This window comes from Pan troglodytes, chromosome 2 (genome assembly GCF_028858775.2).
Source record: "Pan troglodytes isolate AG18354 chromosome 2, NHGRI_mPanTro3-v2.0_pri, whole genome shotgun sequence".
In the NCBI taxonomy this organism is placed as follows: Eukaryota; Metazoa; Chordata; class Mammalia; order Primates; family Hominidae; genus Pan; species Pan troglodytes.
In genome coordinates, this window is record NC_086015.1 from 112,245,485 (window position 1) to 112,258,097 (window position 12,613).

Below are 12,613 nucleotides of genomic sequence, written 5' to 3' on the forward strand. Positions count from 1 at the left end.
AATGAAATGTCAGAGCTATAATGTCAGGACTGTTTAAAATGTCAAGTGCTTGTTGTTGCATAGCCTGGCTGTCTGCTGTTCTGATCAAACCTCCAACTGGCATAATAATTACAGATGATACATCGCATTTTCATGCACAACTGGATGCAAATTTATAACGAATCATATGAAAACATTCTCACTGCCCAGCCTGAAGTTTTTCCCTCTTACTACATAGCTTAAGATTTTTCTTTTGAAGCAGAGCATCATTACTAATGCAAGACCGCATTCACAAATAAGAAATAAGTGCAGAAAAAAAAGTTTCTCAGATAAGCCAGAACTCAGTCATTTATAATATACAGATGCAACAGGAGCAAAGAGGCAGCAAACACATTTACCACATGGATGTTTAATCTAAGAATGCTAAACTGTGGAGACACTTTCCAATGGATAATCCAGATCTATTTCAAGGTGTAGATTAAGTGCACAAGGAAACACATATGAGAGTTCTAATTTGAACAGATAGGTATGGAGACAATCCTTTAGTGTAATCATTACGTTTTAATCTGCAGAGACAGCACAGAAAAGCAACAATGCATCTGTTTAGGATCTTTATGCAAGTCTCTACTGGATTAAAATAAGTGCTATATTCACAAGCCTATATGAATTATAACAAAGACCTGAAATCAACAGCATGTACATGGGGAAGATTCTATTTCTTCTCTACTGAAATGTTGTGCTCATTGATAGCTGGGACAGGTATTCTCACAGCTACTTCATTTTCACCTTCCCTAGACCAGCCTTGTCAGGAGATTTGGAGGAGTCTGTCTCCATGTCTGGCTGCTTCCCATTACAGATTACTCTCAGCACATTGGAGAAGTCGAAGCTCTTGTAAACAATCTCCAGGAGATCCTGATCTTTTGCCATACCATTGATAAATTCTTCTAAAGTCAATTCCCCTGGAAAATAATAAACAGTTAATAAGAGGCTTTGTCTATACCACTCACTGGCACAAATGATATACTCACTGGTATGTTTATTGATATTCTTTTGATATCCTTTCCCCTCAACCAGACTCTAAGATCTTTGAAGATCTTCATTTTAAAAAAAAAAAAAAAAAGCATTCACTGGTGGTGTTGCCAATGAAAATAAAGATAATGAAACTATTTTTACGTTTAGTTGAAAACATCAGGTAATGCCCCAGATGAAATAAGAGCACATATGCAATTATATCTCTGCACAGTATTGGTTTTTGGACTTTTAATCTTGAAGATATGACCAAGTCTTAGGAGCATGACAGATTGGAGATGTTTAAGATCAAGACAAAATGACTACTCACAAGGCTATTTTCAATATTCTTCTCTCTGAAGAAATAATTCTTGGGACTGTCTAAAGCTGTGAGAAAGCTTCAACATGTGTTCATTCCACAGGTTATTTTTGCTCATTAGGTCTCTTCTCCTTTTCTGGTTTTTGAGTCCTAATCTTATTACCTTGACTTATGCCTTAGGTCTGTGCTGGCCAGCCCACTGCTGTAAATTTATCGCCTTATATCCATGTGTCCTGGCTGCCATGTTTTTCTACTACCTTCACCCCACAAGATGACTTTCAAACATTTTTGGGGGGGGGAATTCTCTGTCGATATAAATCATTTGGGTTGGGATTATGAGTGTGTTCAAGTTGAAGGGTACAGATGCAGTTATTGATCTCAAAGAGACTGTACCCAGGGGAGGTTTGTGGATGGATAGATCAGCCAAAGACGGACGGAGTGCATTCAAGAACTGGAGAAAGTACATTCAAGGAGGGAAGTCAACAGGGACTGAAGTCAGGTGTTAGGCTGTACCTATACTTTTTAATGGAGAAGACAAATATCTAAAATACCACAATATTGATTCAAATGTCAAAAAGCATGAATCATCATATATTCGTAAGACACCTCCCTTTTGGTTTCAATGCAAAATGCTAAAATGCATTTTTTAAGAGAAAAATCTAATCTGTGTTCTTTATGTTTTGCTTATGCCAAAGAAAGGTCTGTGAAAAACCTTAGTTAACAGCAGTCAGGAGTAGGGCCCCATGTGTGTCACAGAAAAGGTACAATCGTAGAATAAACCATAGGGAGTAGAGAAGATTGCAAATTTTTAAAAGTGGTATGTGTGTGGCAGGGGAGAGTCCCATGGGTCAGTGGCAGCGGGGTAGGGAACCTCAAACAATCACAGAATAACTGCCCTTTGCAAAAGAAAATCACAGCTGGCAAATTCCCAACCCCAAAGACTTTTCAAATTTATCGGGGCTCAGCATGACCAAGAGAGAAGTGGAAGTGGAGCTGGAGACAGTTTTGACTGTTTAGTTATCAAACTTCTCTGCTATAACTACTGGCTATAGAAGAGGCAGCATCTGAAAGAACCGGGATATAGTAGTGGTCTCAGCTGAAAAACAATACAGGTTACTGACATGGAAAAGAGAGAAAAGATGGAAGTATTCACTGCTGTTTTTTCACTTTCTTCAAAACACTTGTGAATTCCGCTTATTAACTTTTTTCATGTTACCTAACCACTTACCATAAAAAAAAATCTCTGTTCCAAATCATCAAACTCTACCTATAGTAACATGTTTACCATATCTAAACTACTTCTTTTGAAATTTTCTTCAGTTTCCCTCCAGCACTCAACATTCATTCATTTATTCATCATGTTTATTAAGCCCTAACCACAATTACCATTTCTATTACCACACAGCTACCGCCACTATAGCCGACGACAGTGCTATGAATATGGTAGGTGCTCAGAAGGCACACACTGACTAATTGCCTTCCTTTATCTGATGTTCTTTAACATTGATTCCTATTCTGCTTTGATTTGACTGTGGATTTACGCCCCAACAAATTAAAAGAATGGGCTTCCGTATTTCCCTAGAAAGAGTCACCTGTGGAGGTCCAGAAGCTTCCCACTAAAGAATCTACCAGCAAGGCCGTGAGCGGTGGCTCACGCCTGTAAACCCAGCACTTTGGGAGACCAAGGTGGGCGGATCACGAGGTCAGGAGTTCCAGACCAGTCTGGCCAACATAGTGGAACCCCATCTCTATTAAAAATACAAAAAAGTAGCCGAGCGTGGTGGAGGGCGCCTGTAGTCCCACCTACTTGGGAGGCTGAGGCAGGAGATTCGCGTGAACCCGGGAGGCGGAGGTTGCAGTGAGCCGAGATCGTGCCACTGCACTCCAGCCTGGGTGACACAGCGAGACTGTCTGAAAAAAAAAAAGGCAAAGATTCTACCAGCAAAAAGCCAATGCCTGTGAGAGATGATAGAGCAGGGAGATCATGGGACTTAGAAGTAATCTGAAGTCATTACTGAGTTTTTATTACTTTGTTTTATATATACAGACACATTTCAATTTTTTTCTTTCTTTTTTTTTCTTCTTTTTTTTGAGACGGAGTCTCCCTCTGTCTCCCAGGCTGGAGTGCAGTGGGGCTATCTCGGCTGACTGCAAGCTCCACCTCCCGGGTTCACATCATTCTCCTGTCTCAGCCTCCCGAGTAGCTGGGACTACAGGCGCCCACCACCACACCTGGCTAATTTTTTGTAATTTTTGGTAGAGACGCGGTTTCACCATGTTAGCCAGGATGGTCTCGATCTCCTGACCTCGTGATCCACCCACCTCGGCCTCCCAAAGTGCTGGGATTACAGGCGTGAGCCACCGCACCCGGCCGACACATTTCAATTTTTGTAGGACATTATTAGGAAACTTCACGATTTTATTTTTATAAGTTGAAATACATGTAATTGGAATCTACGTTGTTTAGGGCTATTTGTTGTATTGGTGGGTGCATTCTGTATGTCTGGGGACCCTGAAGGTCAGTATCACTGGTGCCCTTTCATCACTCACTACCAATTTCAGGAGTTTCATTAGTAATAGAATAGCTACCCAGGAATGTTTAATTAGTCCTGTTTTTGCAATCCAGTTACCTGTTGATATTCCTAAATCGTGCATTTCTTCCCATTTACATCTTAAATAATCTTTTATAACAAAACAAAACATTCTCCTTCACCCCCACCCCCTCAAAAAAGCAGAATTTACTGTGCATGCCTACATTAGCATTTCTGGTCTAAAGAAGTCATCCTGGTTTTAAAAGAAATCAGCCTGTGTAGAGGATTTTTTAAATTTTAATTTCTTTTCATTATAACTTCATAAAATATTGAGCTGGGGCTGGAACAGTAGCAAAGATAGAGTGGAGAAGATTCAGGAGATAAGAATAACCAAGTTGTCAAGGGAGGATGCTGGTGAAGATTTTGAATGTCACAGAATTGTGTTTATTAGCAAGGTGGCACTAGAAGCATTTAGCAACATTTTACAGGAGAGCTTTAGCATGCAGTAGTTTCTTTTCCTCTACGTGGAAACTCAGTTCCCTCTTATCTCCTGGTAATTCTCGGTTTCCCAGTTTGATTCAATGTGACCCTCGTGGCTTTTCACAATATTCCAGTCTAAAGCACTGGTCTTTCTTGTTAGTTAATCAATAACATTTATTTATGTCCTTTGTTCTTTTTACCCAAAATATCTGCTCAATAATCACCCTTTTTGGCCGGGCATGGTGTCTCATGCCTGTAATCCCTGAACTTTGGGAGGCCGAGGCGGGCGGATCGCCTGAGGTCAGGAGATTGAGACCAGCCTGGCCAATATGGTGAAACTCCGTTTCTACTAAAAATACAAAAATTAGCCAGGCGTAGTGGCGGGTGACTGTAATCCCAGCTACTTGGGAGGCTGAGGCAGGAGAATCACTTGAACCCGGGAGGCGGAGGTTGCACTGAGCCGAGTAGTGCCATTGCACTCCAGCCTGGTGACAGAGAGAGACTCCGTCTCAATAATAATAATAATAATAATAATAATAATAATAATAATAATCACCCTTTTCATTTCCTGTTTGGCCTCTTTTCACCTTCACCGTTTGTTATTAAGAGCCACTTAAGTCTCCCTTACCCCTGTGCCTTAGTTGGCTCTATGTGAGACTTACCGAGGCACTTTCTGCACTTGATGTTGTGAACATCGATAAATCTCCCTAAATCATGTCAAGAATGATGCCTAAATAGAGCATGGTAGAATATGGATTGCTATTCTCCTGGTGGTAAAGCCTGCAGAATTCCACACTTAATCATTTTTCCTGACTTGTCTTCTTGTCTTCTCTGTTTTCATTTTTGAATAATATTGAATGTTTAGCTTCAATTTTCTGCCTCTGTCTCTTCAAGCTCTCTTTCCTGATGCTTTTGTTCGTAATATAAAAATAAAACTAATTTGTTAAATTATGACAATAATATGTCCTCATGATTAAAAAAATTGAGCAATACAGAAAGATGTAATGAAAAGAAAAAAATTCCCCTTTAACCTCTTTCTGGCACCTGGTCTGATTTCCCAAAGGTAATTAACTCCTGCTAACTGATCCAGGTTTATATTTTATGAAGTTTTTAACATATATGCATATATTTGTTAATTTCCAAAAAAAATTCTAGATACCTTTCTTCCTATAGATAGAATTGCATATTGTTTCTTGATTTAATCTTTTCTTTATTTCTTATATGACATCTTCTTAGCAGACACTCTTTCATTTCACAGTTATTTATAGAGCACCTACTGTGTGCCAGCATAGGAAATATCAAAGTAAACAAAACAGAAATGGTTCTGGCCTTTGTGGAGCTCATAGCTCTTCATCTTGTTATAAATCTAGCATTAATCCTGTACCTTTATTTTGCTTAACCTTCTAACTTTGATTTGCTATTATGAGAATTATGTTTAGAATATTTCACAACTGTTGTGTATTTTTCTGTCACAACAGATGTGATGTTGACCATTCTTTTGCAAACAATTAACAATCAAATTGGGATTTTCATATGCGTACCTAAAGTCTTTTTAGTTGTATCTTTGTGTGCTGTGCTCATCTTTACTTTTGGTTTCAATATTCATTATATTATCGGCATAATGATGTGCTTGCTTTTTATTTTGAGAAATAAATATATATATATATATGTCAGTGTACAGTCAACAGCATTTTGGCATACTTAATTGAGCATCTCTATTTCTATCAATGCTGATGTTTTGATAACAATGATAATGAACAATAAAAAATTATATTTGAGGTATACAGAGTTTAGCTTTTACAAATGTGAATAGACATTCTCCTCTGTGGTGCTAATTCCCCCTTTATTTGTAAATGAAGCACTTCATATTATTCTTCTCTGTCAAATACTGGCCAAATCCTTTTGTACTTCTGCAAATATCAACCTTTTATGTCTTCATCACTTTTTCTTCCTTGTCTTTGATTACACTGGGCTGTCTCTGTTCACCAGCACATTTGTTCGCATCTTTTTCTTGATGTATGGAATGATCCAGCTGTCTCGTGATGAAACGATGTAACAAATGTCAATAATTTTTATACAAAAGCAAGTTCTATCAGTTTTAGTTCTGTATATGCATTTGCTAAGAAATAGTGATTCATAGGTACTCCAAAGTGTATATAGATGTGGATGTGTGTATATTTTTTTTACTTAAAATACAAGTTTTTGGGGCTGGGCACGGTGGCTCACACCTGTAATCCCAGCACTTTGGGAGGCTGAGGAGGGTGGATCACAAGGTCAGGAGTTCGAGACCAGCCTGGCCAATATGGTGAAACCCCGTCTCTACTAAAAATACAAAAATTAGCTGGGCATGGTGGGGGGAGCCTGTAGTCCCAGCTACTTGGGAGATTGAGGCAGAAGAATTGCTTGAACCCAGGAGGCGGAGGTTGCAGTGAGCCGAGATCACACCACTGCACTCCAGCCTGGGTGACAAAGCGAGACTCCATCTTAAATAATAATAATAATACAAGTTTTTATAAGAGGAAACAATTAGTGTATTTAGTTTTATAAACTATTCTAGAAACCATAATTCATCCCCTTTTTTCTGTCGTTGACTTATTGTTGTAGGTGAAAGAGCTCATCTCTCTAACTTCAGGTAACCTCAGCTATTGCCCAGGCACAATTTCTCTTTTCTGAATTCACATCTCTTTTAACCCAGCCCTTTCTATTTCAAGTTCCCTTCTAATCACAGTCCCCATTTTATCGATTCCTTATACTTTGCCCTTGGGGAACCTTCTTGGATAGTAAACAAAAAGTCCTGAATCATATTCATGTTTTCTCGAATACACTATCTGTGTCCTCAAACTAATAGAATCTTAGTTTTTTCCTAAGAATACCAAAATCTTCGTACTTCTCCGAGGAAGGTCACTTTCCTATTCCCCTCACTCCTAGCACTAGAAGCAGTGTTCATGGATATTATCAAACATTCTTGACTTGCCCTTTTGAAAGTCACTGTATAAACCAAGTCTTAAAACTTTGTGATGTCCCATCTACTTCCGGAGTACTCATTCTTCTACATCAGTGCTTTCAGCCCCAGGCTGAAATGGATGATTTACTCTACTCCAATCCCTGCCATCCTGCAGCACCTCTAAGATTAAAAACAAAGTGAAACAGAATAAAATCTACAGCATTTCTCCAGTTCGATGACCACCATTTTCAGTTGCATATTCCAAATAAAGTCTTCATTGTCCCCATCAGACCCTCCACTCTCCATTTCTCTGGTCCTTTCCTGGCTGCACGTAGCCTCCTTATCTACTCTGGGTAGTCTGACTCTGTTTCTTACAAACTTTCACATGTACTGACATGTTTCATTATTTGATGTCAGTATACTAGTAAGTGAGCATACTGAATTGAGATTCAGGAGAGGCAGATCTACACCGAGGTGCTTAAGAGAAGAAGATTGATGCAACTGATGTATCTTCAAATTGCTTTCTTGAGCAGTATACTCTTGTCCAGTCGTTTGGCTTTTTTGCAGCAGTGGCTGCATTTGAGCTTCCTCCCGGCCTCACCATCCCATCCTGCCACGCTGAGCTGCCACATTTTACTAGTACAACCTGTCACACTCAACATGGGAACATGTGTCTCTACCGCCCTCTCGTGTCCACCAGAAGAAGTGATGCATGGTGGGCAGGTTGATGCCTTTGGAAGGAGTTTTGGAATGATGACAACTGTGATTGGCATGCCAATGCTTCTTATCCGTTTTCTTAAACCTTTTACTAATATCCTATATTTTTAACAATGTCAAATTTTCTGTTTTTCAAGGACCATTCCTAGATCTTCTGCCTCAATCTCAAGTCTTTATGCTCACCTACCTGTTTGCTGATATCAAAGCTATATGGTAGAAGCACTCATTTCTCTTGGGCTGTCTGTGTCTTTTCTCTTCACTCCTACCTCTGAAGAAGAAAGGTACCTCCTCTGAGCTAAACAGGAACCCAGATTACAGAATAGAAAGAGCAGATGGAGAAATAATCAGAGCAGAAATGTAGATAGAAAAGGTAGAAAAAGCAGAAATGGAGGCAAGTGTGGACTCTTCTCCAGAAATGTTTAGTCCAAAGGAAGAAAAAAGCCTGATAGTAGAAGAAGATAGCATAAATGAAGGAAAGTTTTCTACAGTAGGGAAAACTTGAGTTTATTTATAAGCTCAAGTTTTCTATTACTGAAGAGTTTTCCTCTCCAGTGGAGAGGAACTGATTAATAGAATGTGTCTCAGAGCAAACAGCAGAAGGTACTTCATCCTATATTATTCTGATTTATTTGCTCGTCTCACCTTTACTCTTTATATATCCCAACATGTCAAGCACCACACATTGGAAATGAATATGATCAATAAATATTTACTCAATTGAATCATACTGAGAGCATTGGATTGGTCCCATTATGAAGCCTAAGTCACAACTAGGGTTCTCTTGAATGATTCCTGCTTTTGTCTAAATAACACTCCCCACTACCACCATCTCCTACTTTGTAGGAAAAGTGATCCAGTAGAGAGTAGCTCCATTACCATCATTGTTTATATCGATCTTATGGAACACCAAGTTGATGAATTCTTCAGGACTCAGAGTTTGCTGGCCATTGAGGGTTTGTACCGCCTGCAAAAAGACATTAAATGAAAGAGGTCAACTTTTCTGGAAGCAAATACGTTTTGCAACATTTCTGCTCTGATGTGACAGAATTTGGGGATGTGTTGTCAGTTGCTATCCAACCTGTACCAGTTGTTAAAAGTAAATAAAAAGAAAAGATTGTATGTCAGTTCTGGGTAATGAGACTTGGAAATTAAATGAACTGAATAAAGACTGAAGCCCTATTTTATACAGCATACAGGGATCCATTCAACATATTAGATCACAACAGATGCAATGAGCCCATTGGAGAAAATATTGTAGTGGTCATGGTCATAAGAATTCCAGACCCAGAAAACAGATATTGCTCTCAATTTCAGACAGATTGATTTGGGTCTTATGGATGAAAGTAAAAGGATGACCACAATGCTGTAAGAGTCTCAAGCTTCCTCTCCGGCTTCCACCGCTGGCACCCCTGGTTCTTTGTGCCCTTTTGTGGAATGATTGACTGGGGAGACAGATATATACACCTTAGAAGGGCGCTGAATTTCTCCCACATACTGTCAGGGCCCAGGGGGCAAATGACATTTCCAGCCTTCCTAGAGGGAAGATGTAGCCAGCCTCCCCTAACTCCAAGGTGATTAAATTAAATGACCCAGACTTGACATAGAACTTCATAATAAAATGAAAGAGGATTATTCATTTGGGAATTTGAACATAACTATCTTGATTGAACATGAAGGAATCTTTAGAAAAACTTCTAGCAACATATTTCAATTAGAGGACACAATCATAAATATGACTCTCTCTCTCTTGCTTCTTCCCAAGCATTATCAACCTTGAGTTCCAGGATTAATCGTAATACATGACGGTAAAACACCAGTCTTGGCTTTAGCAAGTTTAGGTCTGATGGATCTCATGGTTAAATATAGGACAATATTTAAAGTAACAGTTACATACATATAGCATCACATTTGAAGAAAATTTTAAGGATTTCTCAGTGTTTGGTCAGAGGCTTCAAAAGCCTAGAAAATGTGGCCAAGTATCCAGTATCCCCACATTCTGAAGTGATATTAGCCCACATAAAAAGTCATAACAAAAAATTGTGAGATCTTGATTTGTTCATCACCAATCTTCAGGTCATATAAGTGAAAGTGAAATACTGATTGGAAAATGGAGGAGCACTGAGGGGATAATATTTTTGGAGGGAGTCGTCAGCTTGCTCCATTTTCCTTCTTTTTTTTAATAGAAGCAGCAGGATCAGGGGATAGGCAAGAAGCTTTTTTTTCTTCTTCTTCTTCTTTCCTTCCTCATTTACTATATGCACTCTTTCTTCCCTAGTTTCCTAATCGCAGTCTCTGAGTACTCCCTATGTGGGAGCAGGAGGACGCAGGAGAGAAAGGGAAGCAGGAGAGTTCTCACTGGCAAGTACTGTCCCCATTAGCTAATTTCAGTGTTCCCTGGCCTGAGAGGTGTTGACTCTCTCTCCTGCAATTCTGTAGGCATGAATCATGCATCTTGATTCCAGCTGGTCCCTTTCCCGCTTAGAATTTCTTAAAATCTGCAGCCGGACACGGTGACTCATACCTTTGGTCCCAGCACTTTGGGAGGCTGAGGTGGGCGGATCACTAGGTCAGGAGTTCATAGACCAGCCTGGCCAATATGGTGAAACCCCGTTTCTACTAAAAATACAAAAATTAGCCAGGCGTGGTGGCGGGCGCCTGTAATCCCAGCTACTCAGGAGGCTGAGGCGGGAGAATCGCTTGAATCCAGGAGGTGGAGGTTGCAGTGAGCCGAGATCGTGCCATTGCACTCCAGCCTGGGCGACAGAGCGAGACTCCGTCTCAAAAAAATAAAAAAAACTCTTAAAATCCGCACAATTGCCATTTTTAGACTAGGCAATTCTTTCTTGTTCAGGGCTGTCCTGTGCACCGTTGAATACTTAGCAGCATCCCTGGTCTCTGAGCAATAGATGGCAACAGCCCTACGCCCTCTCTACTCTCCAACTCACCAAAATGTCTCCAGACATTGTGAAATGTCCCCTGAATAGACAGTGCTCTAGGTCTACCTGCAGCTTTGAGTTTTCTTCACCTCTTCCAGTGGCCCTGCAGGGTAAGATCTAACACAGCTCTATGCCAGCTTCCTCTCACAGTGTTCCATGCCTGATCTATGGAAAACACCCTAGCATCCTTTGTCCCAACAAATCCTAGGAAGGCAGATACTTCCAAAATGTGCACTCTTGCTGCCGCTGTTTGCTTCTTTAGACTTCTCACTCATGACTCAGACACTCACTGCTGTGGTCCTCAAATTGCAGGATACAACCACATCTTAATGGTTTCCTAACATCCCCATGTTATTGACTTGGGGGGTCCTACTAAACAAATTTCCCTCAAAAATCCTTAAAAACCTTTCTCTTGACTGCTTTATACCCTTGAAGTGAGATTAAGCTGTAACTATCTCCTTTGTAGAGCCTGCCTATACTGTGGTACTTCCTTGCAATCTCTTAATGCCTGGGCCGAATTCCATTTTAGCCTCTGTATTGTATGTAGAGAGAACTTAGATTATACAATTTGTATTTACCTTGCTGATTTTTTTCACTTGCCCGTTATATAGAAAGTATGTTCCTAGGCTACCAACTTCTCAATAAGTATATATTCCATTGCATTAATTTATTTAAACATTTTCCTCTTTCAGTTTTTTAAAATTTTTTGCTATCTTAAGAGATTCTGTGATGTAAATCACAGGACTTTTATCCTTAATAATTGTTTTTCCTGACTCAAAATAAGTAATGCTAACTCTAAAACAAAGATCAGCTTTTAGCCTCTTGACGCAGATTACCACATTTCCCGGAATGTTTTCTCCACTTACACCCTCTCCACAGTGTGTAAGGTGCATTCCTTACCATGCTGTTACCAGAATTTGCTATTATTGTTTTTAGTACTGATTAATTTGAGACGAATGGTATCTAATTATTAAATTTCTGTTCTGTGCTTTTATTATTTCAATTTTCCTATGTTCTTTTTTTTCCCTTTCTAAGTTTAGCCCTTAACTTTAAGGGCTTAATGCATTAAGCATTAAGAAATGCTTTGGTGGCATCCTAAGATCTGTATGCTGTATTTACATTTTCATTGTTTTTAGAAAAAGCTGAGTATTTAAGAGAATATTTTAAAATTTACACGGGGTTGTGTATTCTCTATAGAATATTTGATTTCTAATTTTGTGTTGCAATATATAAGGTATAGGCAGAATTTCTAAATTGTTCACTTGCCAAGTGAATCCTAGCACATTTTTTTTGTGTGAATGATCTATGTGAAATTAAAACATTAGCAATATCGGTATTATCCTACCCTTGAATTCTTTCCATATGTTGGTTAACTCTACATTCGCTTATTTAGTTTTACATTTTTATCTGCTTTGAACGTTTGTTGAGAAGTTTAATTATAAAAGTAGTTCTACTCACTTATTTTTCTGGCATTTTTGCTAATATTTCTACTACGTATTTTATTTGTAACTCAGCTCCTTCATCTATGAAACAAAGAATTTGGACCAGATCATTTCTAAGACATCTAATTCTAATGCTCTTTGAGTCTGCGTTACAAATTCAATGTCTTGAATTCATAATATTAATTACACCTCTTATCTTCATTTAGGTATAGTGTCCTGCTTAACCATTTTTTTACTCTGAGATCTTTGTTGTTTCA

At 39.1% G+C, this 12,613-nt stretch overlaps 1 protein-coding gene across 2 annotated transcripts in view; it reads right to left on the reverse strand.

The window, feature by feature from the left end:
- Nucleotides 1-320: 320 nt before the first annotated feature.
- Nucleotides 321-12,613, reverse strand: part of GUCA1C (guanylate cyclase activator 1C) — a 53,868-nt gene continuing 41,575 nt past the window's right edge. The window contains exons 3-4 of one of the 2 annotated variants that reach the window (XM_003309923.4): nt 8,855-8,942; nt 321-938 (exon numbers count right to left, since the gene is read on the reverse strand). In XM_003309923.4, the coding sequence (XP_003309971.1) occupies nt 751-938; nt 8,855-8,942 (276 nt within the window). In that variant the 3' untranslated portion in view covers nt 321-750. Of the gene's footprint in view, nt 939-8,814; nt 8,943-12,613 lie in introns of both variants that reach the window. The other variant, XM_054680865.2, reaches the window with a different exon arrangement.